Source organism: Apodemus sylvaticus, chromosome 21 (genome assembly GCF_947179515.1).
Source record: "Apodemus sylvaticus chromosome 21, mApoSyl1.1, whole genome shotgun sequence".
Taxonomy (NCBI): Eukaryota; Metazoa; Chordata; class Mammalia; order Rodentia; family Muridae; genus Apodemus; species Apodemus sylvaticus.
In genome coordinates, this window is record NC_067492.1 from 25,277,516 (window position 1) to 25,298,365 (window position 20,850).

At 47.6% G+C, this 20,850-nt stretch overlaps 1 protein-coding gene across 1 annotated transcript in view; it reads left to right on the plus strand.

Annotated features, from left to right (window-relative positions):
- The first annotated feature begins 1,568 nt into the window (after positions 1-1,568).
- Cmtm4 (CKLF like MARVEL transmembrane domain containing 4) overlaps positions 1,569-20,850 on the plus strand; it is a 48,535-nt gene continuing 29,253 nt past the window's right edge. Inside the window, exon 1 of the mRNA XM_052166217.1 lies at positions 1,569-1,954. Within this exon, the coding sequence (XP_052022177.1) occupies positions 1,769-1,954 (186 nt within the window). The 5' untranslated portion in view covers positions 1,569-1,768. The remainder of the gene's footprint in view (positions 1,955-20,850) is intronic.

Genomic DNA, 20,850 nt, shown 5'->3' on the forward strand with positions numbered 1-20,850 from the left:
GAAGCTGTTATCCTTTCAGCATTGGACACATACCCTGTGTTCTTTTTTTTTTTTTTAAGATTTATTTATTTATTATATGTAAGTACACTGTAGCTGTCTTCGGACACCCCAGAAAAGGGCATCAGATCTCATTACAGATGATTGTGAGCCATCATGTGGTTGCTGGGATTTGAACTCAGGACTTTCGGAAGAGCAGTCAGTGCTCTTAACCACTGAGCCGCCTCTCCAGCCCCAGACCCTGTGTTCTACTCACTGAATATTTGGTGCCCTTGAATAAGCCATTTCCATTCTGGAACCTTGGACTCTACTCGTGTAAAACACTAATGATTACAACGCCTCATCCTATGCCTTCCCCAAGGCCTGGAGCAGAGAAAGCTCTGTGTTCAGGGTGCTGAAAGGTTCAGTGTCAAAGTGACAATTCTTAGAAAGTCAGTGTTTTACTTAAGCTTAAAATTAGTCTTCACACTTGAATGACAAATTGGTCTATAATTAGTGCCTCCAGGGCAACATTTGTGTGTCCCCTATCCTGATGCTTAGAGGTAGCAAAACTTTTCTCAGTCAGGGTAGGGAACTGATATTAGTTGCCAAGGACCTACTGTGTGCTCGGATGCCTCCTATGCCAGGATGCTGGATCTCAAATTGACACTGGCGTTATGTGGATTCTGCAGTTAGCCCCAATTTCCCCCCCAAGTCCCCCTGTCCCCCCCAGGCTGTTACCTCTGGCACAGAATAGGCTTGTTTCAGGTGCCTAGTGTGGGAACACACACACACACACACACACACACACTTAAACCCTGCTGTGTCACACAGCTGCAGTCATGTCCAGCTTGGAACAGACACTGTGCCTGGTTCTGGGCAGAGACTCAGCTGATTATATTTACATTTAATTACATATTGGGGGACTGACTAGGTTCCTTTTCTGCACCATGTGGGTACCTGAGATCAAACTTAGGTCATTAAGTTTGGTGACATGTGCTTTCACACGTTGCACCATTTTATCATCCAGCATAGCCTGTCTCTCTTTTTAAGATGTGTGTGTGTGTGTGTGTGTGTGTGTGAGAGAGAGAGAGAGAGAGAGAGAGAGAGAATGTGCATGTGAATGCAGGTGCCTGCCAAGTTCACAAGAAGGTGTCAGTCTGTGAGCTACAGGAACGCTCTTAACTCTTAACCTCCTAACCACCCCTCTAGCCCCAAGCTTAGTTTTCATCGGGAAGTCCCCAAGAATACCTGTAGATGATCTCACTTTCTCTAAAGCAGGCATTGAGGCTGCGGGCAGAGAAAGCAGCTGTGTGACTCTTTGGTCAATCTCCATCCTCTCTGCCCTTTTTCCCTCTTTTGGCCCAGGCCTTTTCTTGCTAGGGCAGCCAGGCGACCACTGGAGTCTAGGCCTGATGCCCAGCAGGTGAGGGCGTGGTGGGGGCGTGACTAAGGCTCTTCGCTGACCCCGCCCCAATCTGCAACGCCCCTCCTCTCCCCCACGACCCCCGCCCCCAGCCCTCAGCGCCCCGCCTCTCCCCGCGCCGGCCGCAGTCTCCGCCCCCTCCGGGCCGGCGCGCGGCTCCCGCCTCCTTCCCTCGGCGCCCGCTCCCGCCTCCCTCCCTTTCCGCTGCCGAGGCGGCGGGAGCCGAGCCCCAGCGGACCGAGCCGCGGCCGCAGCGGGCGGCGGGCGCAGAGGCGGCGGCGGGGTGGTCTGGCGACGGTGATGCGGCGGCCGCTCTGAGCTTGCCCGCTCCAGGCGCCGGGGGAACCGGCCGCGCGGGGCGGCAGCATGCGGGGCGGCGAGGAGCTGGACGGCTTCGAGGGCGAGGCCTCGAGCACCTCCATGATCTCGGGCGCCAGCAGCCCGTACCAACCCACCACCGAGCCGGTGAGCCAGCGCCGCGGGCTGGCCGGCCTGCGCTGCGACCCCGACTACCTGCGCAGCGCGCTCGGCCGCCTCAAGGTCGCCCAAGTGGTAGGTGCCGGGCGGGGCTCCAGGTACGAGCGGGCGGGTCGGCGGCCTAGCCCGCGCCTTCTTTACCCGCACCCGGCCGCGGGGGAAGGCCCGGCGGACCAGAGTTGGGTCCGGGCTGCGCGGTCCCTGCTCCGCGCACCCCTTTCTCCGAGGTCCCTGGGCTGCTGTCCCTGCTCCTCTGGGGACCGCGCCCTCGGCCGGAGTCTGCCCTCTGCAGCTCCGAAGCCTCAGGGGTGCCTGGTCCCTGCACACCTGCTCCGGGGCCTACCTGTGCCCTCCCTGCTTCCTCGATGAGGTTGGTGCGCAGAGTCGGTTGCGAGGGCCGTGCCATCCCCTGGCTACTACTATGCTTAGCAACTTGTAGCAGGTTTTCCGGTTCGCGTAACCCCCAGACGGTTTTCTGCTAACAGAGGCCGGTGGGCTGTGGCATGGTTTTCTCCTCCCTGGCGCCTAGCAGGGTGCCCAGCAGATGGTGGACGCTCAATAAATATTTGTTGAATGGAGGCGTGTAGCCCAGATGCAGTGGGGGAGTCCAGATCTGCCCACAAAGCCTCCAGTCTTTACTGCGGGCGTTAGCTTCCTTCTTAGCATCCTGTAGTCCTCGACTCAGCACTGGTGGCTTCTAGGGACTGCCCAAATTGGTACCCAGAGTTAAGTCACTCTGGGAGGGCGGCCAGTTTGGGAGGTGACAGATACGGGGAACTTTCTGTTGGACTTGGGCATTCTAGAGCACATTTCATTTTTCTTTTCTTTCTTTTTTCTTTTTTCTTTTTTTTTGCCTACAGAGTGTTTGGTTCAGGGACTTGTGGGTTCTTGTTTTGGTTTTGTGGTTTTGTAGCAGGTCCGTTTGGGCAGTAGTTTACCTTTGTGGTGGAAATGGTCCAGTTTTGAAAAACCTTTGTATTTCCCCTTACTCTCTGTCACAGGTAGCCTTTCACTGAGGCCTCAAAACTTTATAGACTTCTCAACCCAAAGAGAAGCCATTTGCACAGAACTGCAATATACTTGCATTTTCTTTCAGGGGAGCATTGGGCCTGTTCTGCTTATTAACTGAGTGCATGCATTAACTGTTCTTGGGAGAAATACCATGTGTGGACACCCTTTAAATGTTTGTAGGTTGCAGAATCATGGAGAATTTTCTCTCTTCTGTGCGGAAGGCTTGGTCTTCTGAGGCATAGTTTTGAAGGGCTTTAGTGAGAAAGAAGTGGAGCAAGGTATCTTATCTTTAAAGCTCAAAACACCCTTAACCCAGTTATCTGGAATGTTCTCAAGGATGTGATGCTTCTGTTAGGCAAGAGAATGCAGGTGTGGGAGAGATATGTAATCCTTCTTTTAAAAGAGGCAGCTAGCTAGCTAATGTTTGAGTGCAGTGTAGATAATCAGAAGTAAGAAAAGGGCAGGGTTGAACCTGGAGCCAGGTGGACTACAAGGCCTTGTCAGGGACCTTCTTAGTTTACCTAGCAGGCCTTTGAAAGTAAATAGAACTCTAGACTTGCCCCTCAGAATAGAGGTGGAGTGCTTTGTACAGAACTTTATCAGCTCACTGCTGGGACTTTGCTGTCTGCAGGAGCAGGAGCAGGAGCAGGAGCCGGCCATGCTTCCTCCTCTGGAAAGGTGTGGTTGTGTGGAAGCCCTTACTTTCTGTGTGGAAGGACTTTGGAGGCCAGCCTTTAAAAGCGCTCCTAATTGCCGACGTGTCTGCTGCGGATTGTATACTGGCACGTGAAGGGATGGTCACTTGAGCGACGTGGTCTCGGGCCCTCTGGGTTCTCAGCTTTGCTAAGTGTTAGGGTCATTAGGGCGATCCACTTTCCCTCAAGAAAACAAACAAGGTCCTTCTGAGATGCCACACAGTGCAGACTCCACCCAGAGAAAAGGGAAAGTACTAATTCTTTCTCTTCTGCAAAATCTGGCTTTTAAAAGGCTTAGTATACGTGCTGGGCGGTGGTGGAGGCAGGTGGATTTCTGAGTTCGAGGCCTGCCTGGTCTACAGAGTGAGTTCCAGGACAGCCGGAGCTACACAGAGAAACCCTGTCTCGAAAAACCAAAAAAAAAAAAAAAAAAAAAAAAAAAAAAAAAAAAAAAGGCTTAGTATAGGTAGATATTGTCACGTGAGGCCTAAGGAAACTGCAGATCCTTGCTTTTCCCACACTCGGTTCAGTGTCGCCACCGCCCTAGGCCTCTGTAGACTCAGCCGATTCAGACCCTCTGAAACCTAGTTAGGTTTTTTGGTTTTTTTTAAACATCAGATACGATGTCATGAAAGACATGATTGATCAGCCTGTTTAAGTTTTAACAGGAGTTCCTAGGTGATCCTCGTGTACACAGGAGGCTGGAGAGAGGGCTTGTTAGTTAAGATTCATTGTCATTCTTTCAGAGGACCTGGGTTTAGTTCCTAGCACCTAGGTCTGGCAGCTCACAGCCACTTATAACTCCAGCTCTATAGGGGATCTGATACTATCCCGTCTTCCGTGACACATAGGTATCATGTACTCAACAGACCATATATTTATAAATAAACACAAATTTTAAAAATTTCTTTTTCTTTTCTTTTCTTTTCTTTTCTTTTCTTCTTTTCTTTTCTTTCCTTTCCTTTCCTTTCCTTTCCTTTCCTTTTTCCTTTCCTTTTTCCTTTCCTTTTTCCTTTCCTTTCCTTGTTGGGATTTGAACTCAGAACCTCTGGAAGAGCAATCAGGGCTCTTAACTACTGAGCCATGTCTCCAGACCCAAATTCTTTAAAAAAAAAAAAAAATCCAGAAAACCATAGATGGGTGCTAGCACTTATCTCTGTCCCACCGAGCCAGAGGTGTTTGCCCCTTAAAAGAGTGAGGTGAGGGAGTAAACTTTATCCCAGATCTCTGATCTTTAAATCTCTAAAAGCGAGTGTTGTAGCAATTGTAAGACTTGAGGAGTTAAGGTGCTCTCTTCGGTGACTCAGAGGCAAATCGGAGCCTTTGCATCTCAGGGTTGGGTGGTGGAACATCCTTGGCTTGGTGGGCAGCCTTGTCAGTGTGTGACCTGGAGCCAGTCAACACAGTTGGAGATTGTTTTATTGTACTCTTGAGATGTGTGGGATGTGATGGTAAAACAGACAAACCTGCATTTCCCCTAAAGCCCACTGGGAGTATAAAGAAACCACGCCTAGCGTAAAACAGCCACGCTTCCGACTCTGGTAAACACTGCCTGCCGCCACTGTGCAGAGCCGATCGGTCCCAGATCCCACAGTTACTCTAGAAGGTCTGGGCCAGTTGGTTTAGTTGTGACAGACTTTGGTGTCCTCTCTTTTGGAGAGCTGGTCTAAAGATCAGGCACGAGGGCCCGGGAGATAACTGTCAGTGAATGATTGCCTCAAAAGCCTGAGGAGCTGTGCTTGTAAACCCAGCCCTGGGGAGGCAGAGACAGGTAAGTCCCTGAAGCCTGCTGGAACGCCTTGATAGGCAAGTTCCAGCCCCCAGTGACCATTCGTGTGGCCGTCGTAGGATGACTCTGTGAGCTGGTTCTCTCCTCTACCTTTATGTGGTCTACAGGGATGTAATGATGATCATCAGGCTCATATCCTCAAGTGGCAAGTAACTTTACTCACTGATCCCTTCTCACCAGCCCCCAGGTCCACCCTCTAATAACTGCTGTCAGCAAATGTGGAAGGAAAGGGAACTTGGTTCTGGAAAAGGCTGACTGAAAGTTCTGTAGCTAACTTCCTACCTATGGAAACAAACAAATGCTTTGCCTTCAGATGGGGGCCGGGCAGAGATGCTCTTCATAGTCAACAACTTACTGAAAGCTCAATCTGGTGCAAACATGGATGAGTGGATCGGTGGGTGGGTGGGTGGGTGGCTGGATGTGTGAGTGAGTGAGTAAGTGGATAGATGGATGGATGGATGAGTGGGTGGGGAGGTGGGTGGGTGAGTGGATGGATGGGTGGGTGAGTGAGTGAGTGGATGGATGGATGGATGATGGATGGATGAGTGGGTGGGGAGGTGGGTGGGTGGATGGATGATGGATGGATGAGTGGGTGGGGAGGTGGGTGGATGGGTGGATGAATGAGTAGATGGATGGATGGATGATGGATGGATGAGTGGGTGGGGAGTGAGTGGGTAGATGGATGATGAGTGGGTGGGTGGGTGGGTGGGTGGATAGATGGATGGGTGGGTGAGTGAGTGAGTGGATGGATGGATGGATGATGGATGGATGAGTGGGTGGGGAGGTGGGTGGATGGATGAGTGGGTGGGGAGGTGGGTGGGTGGGTGGATGGATGGGTGGATGAATGAGTAGATGGATGGATGGATGATGGATGGATGAGTGGGTGGGGAGGTGAGTGGGTAGATGGATGATGAGTGGGTGGGTGGATGGGTGGGTGGGTGGATGGATGGGTAGGTGGGTGGGGAGGTAAGTGGGTGGGGAGTGGGTGGGTGGGGATTGATGGGTAAGAGTGAATGGATATAGAATGGAACTAATGTGCAGGTGGCATGAACAACTCTGTAGAAGTTTATCTGGCAATATGCTAGAATTAATAAGTGAATTAGCAGGGTTATCATATGTAAGATCAACATGTAAAAATCAATTATATTTCTGTATCCTAGCAACAAATTATTAGAAATGCAAATTTAAAAAAGCCTGCTTTCGGGGCTCATACTGTATGTAATCCCAGGACTGGGGGCTGTGCTGGGAAGGCTACTCTGGGTTTGATGCTAGCTAGCCTGTGCTGAAGAGAAAACCTATCTTACCAAAAAAGAAAAGCTTTGGAAAGGATGAAATACTTAAGACAGAAATCTGCTACAATATGTAGAGCTCTACTCTGAAAACTACAACTTGCCGGTGAAAGAGATCCCGTGTGACCTAAGTAAATGGGCAACATACTGTATAATGGACTGAGAGCTGTAGTCATAACGCATTCCAAAAACTCAACAACTTTTGTGTGTGTGTGTTTCAGAGACAGGGTTTCTCTGTATAGCCCTGGCTGTCCGAGAGCTCACTCTATAGACCAGGCTGGCCTCAGAGGTCTACCTGCCTCTGCCTCTGGAGTGTTGGGAGTAAAGGTGTGGGCCACCACTGGCCTTCTTGGCAAGATTTTTGTATGGGGAAAAGCTGAGTCTAAAACTCATGTGGACAGTTCTAGTGGCTCCAGAGGTGTCGATGGGAGAGACGTGTTTGTGTTGGGTGCGGTGGCAGGAAGTTCCCTTGGGAATGGACTTTGTGTCTCTTATCAGGTAAAGTCTTAGAGGTTGCTTTTCGTGCCTGGCCATTGCAGAGCTGCAAAGCCCTTGGCTCGATACCACTCCTGTTCCCGAAGCCTCGCGTGCGCAACACCTGCTGTAGTCTGAGTACTGCTCTCTAATCTCCAGTTCATGTCCTGAATCCGGTGCTAATGAGATGGCTAAGGAGCAGAGCCTTAGCAGGGTGAGGCGCTCTATCCACTCTGGAGAGGCTGAGCCAAGGGGAGAAGGAGTTTGAGGATAGCCTGGGCTAAAAAAAAATGGTTAAAGTTTGGGAAGTCTTGAGCTTAGTCCTCAGGGATGGTGTCAGTACCACTGTAAGAAATGATGAAATACCTTCCATTATGTGCGGGTGCACAGAAGGTGTCATCTGTAAGAAATAGGCTTTCACCATGAACAAAATCTGCTAATACCTTCTCTTGGACTTTGCTACTTCCATAGCAGGAAGCAGTCCATTTTTATTGTTTATCTTAGCCTGTGTAGGGTGTCTTGTTAGAGTACTGTGGTTAGACAGCTGTATCCCTGCTCATTCATTCTCTGGGTTAGAGAAATGGGTGGCTGAAGCCTTGAGTAGCAGGGAGACATTTTTCACTATTTGTCTCTCTTTACATACTGAATTCTGTTCTACATGCAAGTATTTTCTCTTAAAAACTACTGGGATATATAAAAGCTATATGGCCAAAGTATTTGTAAATATATTGTGAGTCTGAATCTTATTTCTGGGAGCATTGGGCTAGTAGGAAGACCCAGACATAACTTCAACAGGGATGTATGTGTATGAATAAAACTATATATAAATTAACATATATTTGCATAATATACAATGTATGATATAATAGAGAATATAACATATAATATATAGTTATATAATATCTGCACATGATATGTTAATATTTAATACAGTTATATTAATATGTAATATATAATTTATGTTAATATCTACTATATAATATACATATGAAGATAGTTCAGCAAAATGCTTGAATGCAAGCATGGGAGATTGAGTTTTTAAGTAGTTCCCCAGAAGCCTTTTGAAAAGATAAAACAAGGTTTAGCGGTTAAGAACATTGACTGCTCTTCCGAAGGTCCTGAGTTCAAATCCCAGCAACCACATGATGGCTCACAACCATCTGTAATGAGATCTGATGTTCTCTGGTGTGTCTGAAGATGGCTACAGTGTACTCACATATAATAATAAATGCATCTTTGAAAAAAAAAAGAAATGGTAAAACAAAAACCCAGGTGTGTTGGTGGACACTGGCAACCCCAGTACTTAGGAGGGGGCTCATCCTTGGGGCTCCCTGACTAGCCAGATTAATTTGCAAGTTTCAGGTCAATGAGGGAGCCTGACTTAGATATTGGACGGTATGGGAGGAGTGACGTCCCAAGCTGACCTCTGGCCTCCACACAATAATGCAGATGTGCACACATATCTGTACATATACCTGTAACTGCTGGAACACCTCCACATAGGTATTTTAAACATAACTGGCACCAGATCTACCTTAGTGCAGATTCATTTTAAAGCTAATGTATCAGCCATAATCTGCTGTTTTCCCTTTACCCTCCTCAGGGAGAATAGCTTAGATAATACTGAACACTTGAACAAAGGAGAAGCTTAAAAGCTTTTTGTTTGTTTGTTTGTTTGTTTTCTTTTCAGTACATTTTCTTGCAAGGTGTGGTGGTTCTCATCTTTAATTCTAGCACTTAGGAGGCAGAGGCAGAGGCAGGCAGATCTCTGAGTTTGAGGCCAGCCTGGTCTACCTATCAAGTTCCTGGCCAGGGCTGTAAGAACAAAATACATTTTCCTATAAAAAACAAGCATTCTATATTGTAGCCCATACTATTCAAGCTAATGGAAAGCTGTTTGAAAATCTTTTTTTTCCCCCAAGACAGGGTTTCTCTGTATAGCCCTGGCTGTGCTAGAACTCACCCTGTAGGCCCGACTGGCCTCGAACTCAGAAATTCTCCTGCCTCTGCCTCCCAAGTGCTTGGATTAAAGGAGTGTGCCACCGCTACCCGGCCGTAAATCTTAATAGCGGCTGGAGACATGGCTCAGTGTCTCTCCACTGACTGCTCTTCCAGAGGTCCTGAGTTCAAATCCCAGCAACCACATGGTGGCTCCCAACCATCTGTAATGGTCTGTAATATAAGGGTCTGATGACCTCTTCTGGTGTGTCCGAAGTCTGCTACAATGTATTCTTAAAAATAATTCTTTTAAGAAAATCTTAGTAACAGTAACAACTTTGTAACTTTGTAACTATTTTATTTAAATGATTTGTTTTGTGGTTCTGGGATTAGGGCATTCACTACCATGCCCAGCAAGCTCTAACTTTAACTTTAAAAGGAAATTAGAAAAAAGAATCATCTTAGTCTAAGAGACTCGGACAGAATCTTAGATGTTTCGTGTGTGTGTGTGTGTGTGTGTGTGTGTGTGTGTGTGTGTGTGTCTAGAGAGGCCAGAGGTGATGCTAGCTTGTTCTTTGATCACTGACCATCCTATATATTGAGGCAAGGTCTCTCACTGAGCCTAGAGTTGGCTCTGGGGATTCCCTCTTTCCCTTCTTAGTGCAGGGACTGCTGGTGGGTTGCCCCATCTACCTGGCATTTACATGGTAGGCAAGCACTGTGTCCTGAACCACTGCTCTAGATGGCACTTAACCAAGTTAAGGGGCCAAACTCTAGTCCTCATACTGTGTGCCCAGCATTTTAATCCACTGAACCACCTTTCCCATTCTAGAATTTCTAGAATTTTTGAAAGGTCACCTAAGTACCTCTGGAGGAAGCCCGTGTACTGGACTCTAGGGGTTTCGTTAGCTTGTTGTTTTGACCACATCTGTAGATGCCTTCATGCAGAAGCCTGGATGCTTCTTTTGAATTGTTACTGGGGTGGTTGTTAAATTTCCAGGAGTGCAGTTACTACTTTAAAGAGCAATCCTCTCACATTTCTAAACATTGCATTGTTTAACATGTCCCATGGCATATGTGATCTCTGTGTCCCTGGTCTGCACTGTGCTTTACCATGCACCAGAGACATGCAGCGGTGAGCTGTGAGCTCTGAAAGCCCTTATGGCTGCCCTGAGGTACCAGGCCCAGTCGGTTCTTTCCTGACAGCCCGAGAGGAATTGTGTTCCTAACTAGAAACTGGGACTTGTCCACAATTCTCAGAGTCCCAGGAGGAGAAACAAGGGTGTGGTTTATGTGGGCCTCTGAGTGCTTCTCTCCTGATCGAGAGGTGGCTTCTCTGTGGCTGAAGTATGTCCCCAAGGTTGTGTTATGGGCTTCACTTCTCAGTGCCAGAGTGTGGGGAGGTGGAGTCTGGTGAGAAGTGTTTGGATCCTGGATGCAGAACACCATGAATGGGGGACTGCTTTTTTCTAGTAAGTTCTCTGCTCAGGGACTAGATTAGTTTCCTTGAGAATGGCTTGTTACAGAAAGAGGCGGTGCCCCGCCCCCCAGCATGTCCTGTCCTACACAAGCCTGCTGATCCCTCTTCTTCCCTCCAGGAAGTAGCAGGAGGCGTTGAAGTCAGAATGGAGGGCTAAGCACTAGTTGTGTGTCAAGTCTAGTATAATATAAACCAAGGCATCATGAGGTACATTTCGTTCCTTGGACTGGAGGTTTTCTTCTTCTTCTTCTTCTTCTTCTTCTTCTTCTTCTTCTTCTTCTTCTTCTTCTTCTTCTTCTTCTTCTTCTTTGATACTTTCTTTATTTACATTTCAAATGTTATCCCCTTTCCCAGTTCCCCCCTCCTGGAACCTCCCCCACCCCATCCCCCCTTCTTCTATGAGGGTGTTCCTCCACCCACCCACTCCCACTTCCCTGCCCTCAATTCCCCTACACTGGAGCATCTATTGAGCCTTCATAGGCCCAAGGACTTCTCCTGACTGGAGTTTTTCTAATCCTGATTTTGTGTTGCTCAGGAGCCTTGGTTACCTTTTTGTTGTTGTTGGAGGCGCTGTGGGGTGGGGGTGGGGTGGTTCAGGGCCACTGTACCACTAGGCTCCATCCTGTCCCTCACTAGCAGGTCAGTTAGCATCCTTCTACCTTGCTCAGTCCCACCCTTGGGCTTATCAGTCAGCTGTTGCTCCCTCGTGAAGACTGCCCTCTTAGCCCTGACCCTCAGGTTACCTCCTGATCTCTCTAGGACTGCTCCATTCTGTGTCGTGTCCTCTCACCCCCAAATCTTTGTCAGCCCCATGGGAGTACGTGTTGAGTTTTCCCCGTGTCCCGGTGCCTAGCACATCATGAGGCACTGACTGAGTAGATGAATATGCACACTTGTGTGATGAATGAGGAAACCATGGGGTAATCAATCACTCAGCAGAGTTTGTAAAGTTAAGGTATTTAAGTACAAGGAATTTATAAGGGGAAGTTCATGCATGTTCATAACTGCCAGATTCAGCTGTAAGCAGAAAATGTTAGGGAGAAAGCATGGAGATAAAGTGGCATTGTCATGACTTTTTCTTTTTTTGGACTCTCTTTGTGAAGAGTGTCTACTGCCCCTGGGAAGCCAAAGCCTTTGCTTAGAAGACAGAGTTCTGTACAAGTGGGAGCCATACTGTAGGAAGCTTTGCCAAGATGTTTGCTGAGAGATGTGTCAAATGAAAACCAGGATCCTGTAATTATGACTGGAGTTGCTTGCTTTCTGATAACTCTGTTTAGTGAGGGAGCTGCTCCTGTCTGCCAAGCTGGGGTCCTTTGGTACCCCTCAGCTCAGTAGTGCTTGCAGCCAAGAGTTAGGCTGAGGGTCATGGTGGCTCTTGGAAAGACTTCTGATTATAAGCAAAGAACAGCAGCTCCAGGGGCCCGGGGAAAGCCATGGGCAGGGACGAAGTCCGGATCTGTCTCTGGAGGCTGGGGGTGTGGCTCAGGGCCCTGGGTTCCCTCCTCAGCAACACATTCATGCACAAACACCACGCATGCCCTTCACGGATCTCAAAGGGCCACTGAGTTTAGGGATTGAGTTAACAAGTACCTAAGGTTGTCAGAGTCTCACCAAACCATGCCTAGTTCTGGGGTCCTTTGCTGCCACTGTGGTTTGATGATGGGGAGCAGTGGAAGCCTTCATTTTTGTGGTTTCCCATTGATTCCAGTGTAGCTATGAAAAACAGTGTGAGGCTTAAAGATTTCAGTGCCAGTGGGAAAAAGAAGAGAAAAAAAAAAAGGCAGGCAGGCAAGCCAAACGCAGGCCAAGGGCTTGTCGTGGAAACCCCTTCAGCTGTGTGCGTCCAGGGTTTTGTGAGCATGTATAGCTTGAGATTCAGACCTGGGCATAGTGGCAGAAGCAGTTCAGCCATTCAGTGCTTGTCATACAAGCTTGTGGCCCGAGTTCAATCCTAGGTCCCAATGTGAAGGAGAGACGCAAATTCTGAAAACTATCCTATGACCTCTAGGATGAGGGCTGTGGAACATACCAAGCATCCCTTACATAGCGCGCACACACATACACATACATGCAGAGCATTGAGCATCCCTAACATAGCGTGCACACACACATGCAGAACATACGAGCATCCCTTACATAGCGCACACACACACATGCAGAATCATAATAAACACAGGAGTCAACCCCGGGGCCTCCTGCACACCAGGGCATTGCTTTATGGTTGAGGGTCGGCTCCAGCCCCATGTCTGCACTTCCTTAAAGCTCCTCTGAGGTGGCTGGAATGGAGGACAAGGGAGAACTGACTCCTTTAGCTTCCCTGTCCTTGGGGCACAGGGACCTCTGGCTTCTCCTCTCGGCCTAAATCCCGCCATTATAAACTGTCCGTGCTCCTCCTGAATTGAGATTGTTAGTTTTAAAGGATTTTGTTTTTTATAAAGATGGTTACTACAAAATATAAGTAGTAGTATAAAATAAAAAATAAAATAAAATAAAAATATAAAATAAAAATATAAGTAGTGAGGAAACCAGTAAGATGTTACAAATTGTTCAAGGAGATTAAAAAATCATTACATCCTACTTCTTTCATAAGATAGACATAGATATCACTCTGGGTTTTTTGTGCCCTAGACAGAAATCATTCTCAGTCAAACAAATTAGTTCCATACAATTTAACCAGTCATAAAGTAGCTCAGAGATGAAGTGTGCAAGTTCCAGAGAACCAGGTAATTTTGAAACTCAAATCTGACAAGATACGGGTTTTCATTGGAAGTACTTAGGGACCTTTTTACTCCATTTCCAGACTGTTTAGTTTGTCCTGAGATGACTACTCTGAAGGGGGCTATGGGGACTAGCATTTTGTTTTGCTTAGACAGTTTCTCTAACAGCTCTGGCTGTCCCAATCTCTTTCTGTAGACCAGGCTGGCCTCCAACTCACAAAGATCCTCCTGCCTCTGTGTCCTAAGTTCTGGGTTTGAAGGAGTGTGTGGCAAGGGCTAGATTTAGCCATGCTCATTAGGCCCCCCAGATTCCATCTGTCCCTTGTCCCTTTCCTCCAGCCTGAAGCGTTGTCCCTGCAGAGGACAGGCATCTTTCATGGTCTTGAGCTCCCCACTCTAGATTTCCTGTTTCTCCCAGATCACTTTAGTTATCAAGTTAGCTCCTCCCTGCTGTGTGTAAGACTGTCCTCAGAGCCTTAGCTGGCCTGGCTGGGCCCGAGGGACTCATGAGACCTGAACAGTCAGGAGTCTAGGTGAGAGGTTACCAGTTCCCAAAGGCTGGGTGGAAGGTGTCCAGCCTGGCGCCCAGCTGAGGACAGTGCTTGGTAAATATTAGCCATTATGGTGAGCACTCTGGGTCCTGTCTGTCCCACCTGACTCAGCTCCGCTTCCTTCCAGTTCCCTCTCTAGTCCACCTTGGTTGAAAGGTTCTCATGCTTCTTCAGTAGCTTTAGTCATGCACTGCTGTTGCGTATCCCCTGGTCCCAGCCTGTCAGGCCTGCAAGTGAAAACCCAGTCTTCCTTTCTGCCAGCCATCCCGGCCCAGCCCCTTCTTACTGGTTTTCTTTGCTTGACTGAGCACCTGTGTTGTGTGACACTAGCTTGAACTGTATAGTTTTCTTTCCTGGTGGTCTGGTCCCACTGTTTTCTGTTCATTGTCCATACTGGGCAACTCCTGACTGCTCAGCAAACATTATCAGCTCATCCAAGTTTTGGTCTTCTGGATTGTTAAAGTTTGGAAAAGTCCCAAGTCCAAGAAGAAAAGACTTGCCTGATTGAGGCTGACCAACACAGCGGTGATAACCTGTGTTCAGGGTGACTCCACAGTTAGAATCTCAGGTTCCTAGGAGAAGCTTGTGTGTGCCCCTTCATGTGTGTGTGCTTTCCTGTGGGGAACACAGATGAATTCAGAGTCTCAGGTATTTTAGCTTCGTAGCTTAGGAAGCACCATGTATGAGAACTCAAGTCCTATATGTGGCGCTCTGTTTAAAGGGCTGGCCTTGCACCCGCCCAGGAAGACTGCCCGAGTGAGTGTCTTGGAACAGACAGCTAGGCGGCCCCAGGGTTTCACTGTGGTAACTCCTTGGTGTTGGAAGATAGAATTTTGCCTTTTGGTTTTTTGACTTCTATGTTAGTAAAGCAAAAGCATACTGTGAGGCAGAACACATCTGTATTCCTCATAGAATACAGTGGTGGAATTGACGCTAAGGAAAAGAATACATTGTTGCCCACGGCAGTGTGTGAGTACTGAAGTATGGGTTGGTGGCTGCTGAGGAGGTTTTGGTGACATAGCCAGGCTGGTCCTATATGTAGGACCTTCACTACATACTTGGGGCAGCCTCAGCTGCTGGTCTAGACTTTGAGGCCCAAGGGTTGTCAAGCCAGGAACCCACAAAGAATGACCGATTGCCAGGAAGTCCAGGGGAGTCTGCAGGACCAGGGGTTTGTGGGACATCTGTGTTCCATTCCTAGTTCTTGAAGGTTGGTTGGTTGGTTTGTTTTGTTTTTAAATGGACAAATCAACATAGCTGAAGAGTTAAAAAAAAGAAAAAGAAAAGGAAAATCTAGCTGTTTAAAATAAATGTCGGGCTGGAGAGATGGCTCAGCAGGCAAGAGCACCGACTGCTCTTCCAAAGGTCCTGAGTTCAAATCCCAGCAACCACATGGTGGCTCACAAACCATCCACAATGAGATCTTCTAACACCCTCTTCCTGTGTGTCTGAAGACAGCTACAGTGTACTTACATATAATAATAAATAAATCTTTAAAAATAAAATAAAATAAAATAAAATAAAATAAAATAAAATAAAATAAATGTCTTAGAGCATCCATAGCTGACAAGTAGAGAGTGTAGCCAGGCTGGTTCAGCCGTCTCTCGCTCTCAACGTCCTGCTACAAGTAGCTATGACTTAAGCTGGGCGGGCTGTGCACCGCATGGTTTGTTTTCCTTGGATGGAGCAAGGCTGAAGTGCAGTTTGATGCTCTGATTGCCCAGCCACTGTGTGGCACTAGGCAGCGTCTGCAGGCAGGAAAGACTGGCTGTTGTCTAGAATGAATGTGGTTTTGTTTACTTGTGTCTTCTGAGTCCAAGCGTCAGTATATAGCTTAGGCTGCCTCCCAGCTCTCAATACTCCTGCCTCAGTGTCCTGAGTACTGGGATTATAGATGTGCCTTGCTACGCCTGCCTTTCCAACTTAGAGGTCTGGAGGGAACAGTGACGTCTGCTTTCTTTGTCTTTAGGGCTGGGGATTGACCGGCCAAGCACTCGATCTATAGCTTGTTTCTTGTGTTTGTTTTTCTCTCAGCAGCTTGTCTTATCCTATAGGGAAATTTATTTTAAGCGTAGCTTGGGCATGGTGTTAAGCCAGATAGGAAAGTAAGTTCTCAACTAAGCAAGGATATAAACTGTAGATATCTTCCAGACATACTATTTAGAACAGATTTATTTTGAATTAATAAATATGTGGCACCTTGCAACATTTTCTTTGCTGTATGCAGATAATAGTGTATTCAACACCACATAATTGAGTAAATGCATTCAGGCAAACAAGTAACTGATTTCAACAAATGTTCCTGTTAGTTGAATGAAAAATTTAACAGTGCTCCTCCTCATCTACGCTACTTCCCCTGACACCCCCCAGGATCTTTCTATGTAATCCTGGAGCTTGTAGGTCAGGCTGGCCTCAAACTAACAGGGATCCTCCAGCATCTGCCTCTCTCTGACCTTTCCTCCCAAGTGCTGGGGTTCAGGTGTTCTCCCAGTTCCCCTTAGAACCTAAGTTAGGGTGGGGCGTAGCTCCATGGTAGAGCTCTTGCCTAGCATGCATGGAGCACTGGCCTCAGTCCCCGCTACCTTCTCAGGAAAATCCCGAAGTTACCAGAACAGCCGTTGAAAAACCAGTGATTTGTGATAGGTAGTAGAGGTGGGTGTAGACCTGGAGAATTGCCACCTGCATGCCTGTCTGCAAGGGCTTCTTCCCTCCTCCTCTGTCTCAGACCCATCTTTTCTTTTGCTGTTTCCTAGGCTGGCCTTGAACTCCTGAACTCAAGTGATCCTCCTCTTTCAGCCTCCCAAGTAGCTAGGACTCCAGGGGTTCACCACTGGGGGTCCTAGGTCACTGGACAGCTGGAAGGCTCTGCTCAGTGCTGGGCTAACCGCGCTGCCCAGTCACACACACACACTTGTTGGTTGCAGGCTCCATTGGAGCAAACACCCAAAGGGCCTCTTGAATCTTGCAGGGCCTGAGCCACTGCTCATTTTCTCAGACTGCCTGGTCAAGAGTGACCTGTGACCCCTGAGCCTCAGTGGCCCTCAGCACATCGGATGATGCATTTGAAAGAGAGCTCAGCTCTGCCCAGCTTCGTTCTGGCTCCACTTGTGCCTGAAGCTGGTGGGATTCTCCACTCTCTGCCAACCTGGCCAGCTTCCGAAGGGCATCCATCTGTCAGCCTTGTCTGGAGAGGCTTCTGAGCATCGACTGCCTTGGACTGAGAACCGAGGGGCAAGACTGGTGGGTGGCTAAGGGCTGTGCCACTGTGCCACTGCCTGTCTTAGGGAGGTGAGGGCTGGCTACCATCAGCCTGAAAGCATCTTGTGATGTCAAGGATTGAGGGGAGGTGCAGACCACTGCAGAGGAGGCTACTGCTGTAAGGAAGGCGCCAGCCCTTGTGTAGTTGCTGTCAAGCCAAGAAACCCAGCAGGGGAGAATACCATGTTTCAAAGTGTGTGGAAGAACTGTAGGGAGTAGTCTGGGAACCTTGCTGCCTTGCCTGGCCTTGTGTGTAGGAGCACAGCCTTGCTCCGAATGCTGTGTCAAGAGACCGGAGGAGCACAGCACATTTTGGTCGGTGCAGGACTGTGTTCAGAATGAGCCCTGCTCTCCTCTGTTTCCCATTTTACAGTAGCACAACTAACACAGCTCTGGAGGGTCAGAGGAACCGTAAAGGAGCGGTTAGGCAGAGTTCAAGCAGTCCATGTTTTGAACTATACCTGTAATGCATTGTGATAGGTGATGCATTTTAAATGTGTGTGTCTGGCTGTCTGCCAGATCCCATGCTAACCTGCTCCTGGTGGTTTGATCCCAGGGGGCATGAAACCATCTCTGCTTACATCTTTCTGGGTCAAGTTAGAGGTGCCTGGCCAGCCTGGGTGTTGGGCGTACCCCATTGTGTGTAACCCCGCAGTCAGGGTCCTGAGCTCGGTGCACTGTATGAAGAGCAGTCTGGACTCACTTCTTTGATGTGATGGAGGAATAAGTGGGCAGCTCCAGAAGCAGGGTGAGCGAGTGTGTGGGTCACCGGAAGCAGTGCTTCTGGCTCCATCACTGGCCTTGCTGCTGCTGGCTGCCCACACATCTCTTCATGTTTCCTGCTTCCCAGCTCCTGCTGGCCACCTGCCTCCCTCCACTGCCTTTGCTGCCCTCTGTACTCTAAACCTGCCAAGTTACTGCCTAAAGTCACTCCAGTTCCTCTGCTGCTATGTGTAGGGCCTTTGGGGAATCTGGGGCTGCATAGTGCTAACAAGGTTCCTTTATGTCAGGGACCTCAGAGTGGAGCACATTTGTATTAGGAATAGCACACTGTACTCAACTGTAATCCACAGAGTAGGAGAACAACCTCTTAAATCATTTGTACCTTTCTTGGATTTTGTTTTTTTTGAGACAAGGTTTCTCTGTGTAGCCCTGGCTGTCCTGGAACTCACTCTGTAGACCAGGTTGGCCTTGAACTCAGAAATCCGCCTGCCTCTGTCTCCCAGAGTGCTGGGATTAAAGGCGTGCGCCACCACCTCCCGGCAAATCATTTGTACCTTTAAAAAAAATCAGGCTTTTGTAGAAAAAAGTGTTTTTAAGCAGAAATTGCTGGGGACTGGAGAGATGGTTCAGTGGTTTAGAGCACTGACTGCTCTTCCAGAGGTTCTGAGTTCAAATTCCAGCAACACATGTTTGCTCACAACTATTTGCAATTGGATCCAATGCCCTCTTCTGGTATGTCTGAAGATAACTACAGTGTATTCATATATTTAAAATAAACAATAAATCTTTTAAAAAGGGTAAAAATTGCCAGTTTTCTCAGCTATCAAGGACAGCCTCCTCAAATAATTGGGTGTATGTTGTGTTAGTCTGATTCCTGTGTGCAGGTTACTTTGGGATACTGTTTCATACTGTTTGGGATAAGTTTCATCCAACTTGTCCTTGGATATGACAGCTTGAAAATACGTTATTTCTCATAAGAACTTCCCACGGAGATGGCTCTGTTGAAATATGCAGCTGTGAAAGTGTGACGCCCCAGTTCAGCTCTCCAGCACTCACATGAAAAGCCAGGGTGCAGGAGCATGCCTCTGACTGCATCTAGGGGATGGAGCCGACACAGGCAGGTCTCTGTAGCTCATTGGCCATCTGATCTAGCTCAGTAGATGAGACACACACACACACACACACACACACAGGCACACCCCTTTCTATTGAAATTCAGAGTATGCCAGGCATTGGTGGCACACATCTTTAATCCCAACACTTGGGAGGCAGAGGCAGGCAGATTTCTGAGTTCGAGGCCGGCCTGGTCTACAGAGTGAATTCCAGGACAGTCAGGGCTACACAGAGAAACTCTGTCTCGAAAAACAAAACAAACAAACAAACAAATAAATAAATAAATTCAGAGTCTATATAGGTGTGAGGCCCACCTGTGTGTATGTAGCTTCTGGTAGCCCACTCTAATAGACTTGGTTTCATTTGGCTATAGGTAGCATTTTGGAAATGAAACTTTTGTTTCATGATTGAGTGACAAAAAAATTGAATAGTTTTTTTCTCTGCTAAATCTAGATACAGTAACTAGAGCTAATCATCATGTCATGATTTTGTATTAAAAAATTAAATTAGGAGACGTCCACCATTTTCTTTCTGAAAACATAACTCCAGCTACATCAACCGTGTGGGGATTGGATACACGTCGGCAAGGCTGGTGGTCTCCCTGTGCTGAGTTGGCACATGGGCTTGTATTGTTCTGAGTGTGTGTACACACATGCTCACTCGGCTCCTCCACAGGTGGGAGACAGAGCAGTCAGCACCCGCCAGCACCTCCCCTGTGCAGCCCCACCCACACTTCGTCTTCCAGAATGTACTAAAAGTGGAATTGTAGAGGGTACATTTTTGAGACTATCTTTTACTGCCATAATGTATTTGAAACTCATTCATTTTGTATTTTTTGGTCAGTAGTTAATTTCTTTTATTATTGCATAGTTTTCCATTATGGTATATAATAACTTCCTTCCCTTCTTCCTTCCCTCCCTCCCTTGTTCCCTCCCACTCTTCCTCAATTCCTTTCCTTCCATTAAGAGAATGTGTGTCTCACCGCCTCAGCCTTATGTACACAGGTCCATTGGTACCTGGCTCTGCCTGTTTCCTTATTCATTCACCTCTTGGAAGCCCTTGGGGTGTGTGTAATTTTTGACAGTGATGGATAGAGCTGCTATAGTTGGACATACACTTTTCTGTTTGTTTTACTGGGTTAATACCTGGGAGTGAGGTTGAGGTAGAGATGCAGCTCAGTCTAGAGCTCTTGCCTAGATGTGCAAAAAGCCCTGACGCCCATGTGCGTATACACCCAGACACACAACCTAAAAGGACTTAAGGGGATGGCCAAATAGTAGACTGCTTAGGCCTTGGTTCACTTCAGTCTCTCTCTCTCTCTCTCTCTCTCTCTCTCTCTCTCTCTCTCTCTCTCTCTCTGTCTGTCTCTCACACACACACACACACACACGCTCATGTTTTCTAGGGTTATGATAGCTGGGCCATAGGGTAAATGTATGTTTTAATTATTATAGTCTTTAAATTGTTTATTTTATATGATGGATATATGTATGAATGTATTGCCTGCATGTGTGGCTGTGCATCATGTCCATGCCTGGTGCCCAAGGAGGCCAGAAGAAAATTTCAGATCCCTGGAAGTTTAGTAATGAACTGCCATGTTGACGCTGGGAATTGAACCTGGGTGCTCTGGAAGAGAAGCCCATGCTCTTAACCACTAAGGTCAATTTTAGCTCCGTTTTAATTATTTAAGAACTGTGTAGATAGTATTCTAGAGTGACTATATGTTTGTTTTTTTTTTTTTGGTTGTTTTGTTTGTTTTTATTTTGAGATGTGGTGTGTGTGTGTGTGTGTCTGTCTGTCTGTCTGCCTGCCTGCCTGTCTGTCTGTCTGTCTATCTCTACCTGTCCTAGAACTCAAAAATCCACCTGCCTCTGCTTCCTGAGTGCTAGGATTAAAGACGTGTGCCACTATCACCGGCTGTCATTTGCATTCT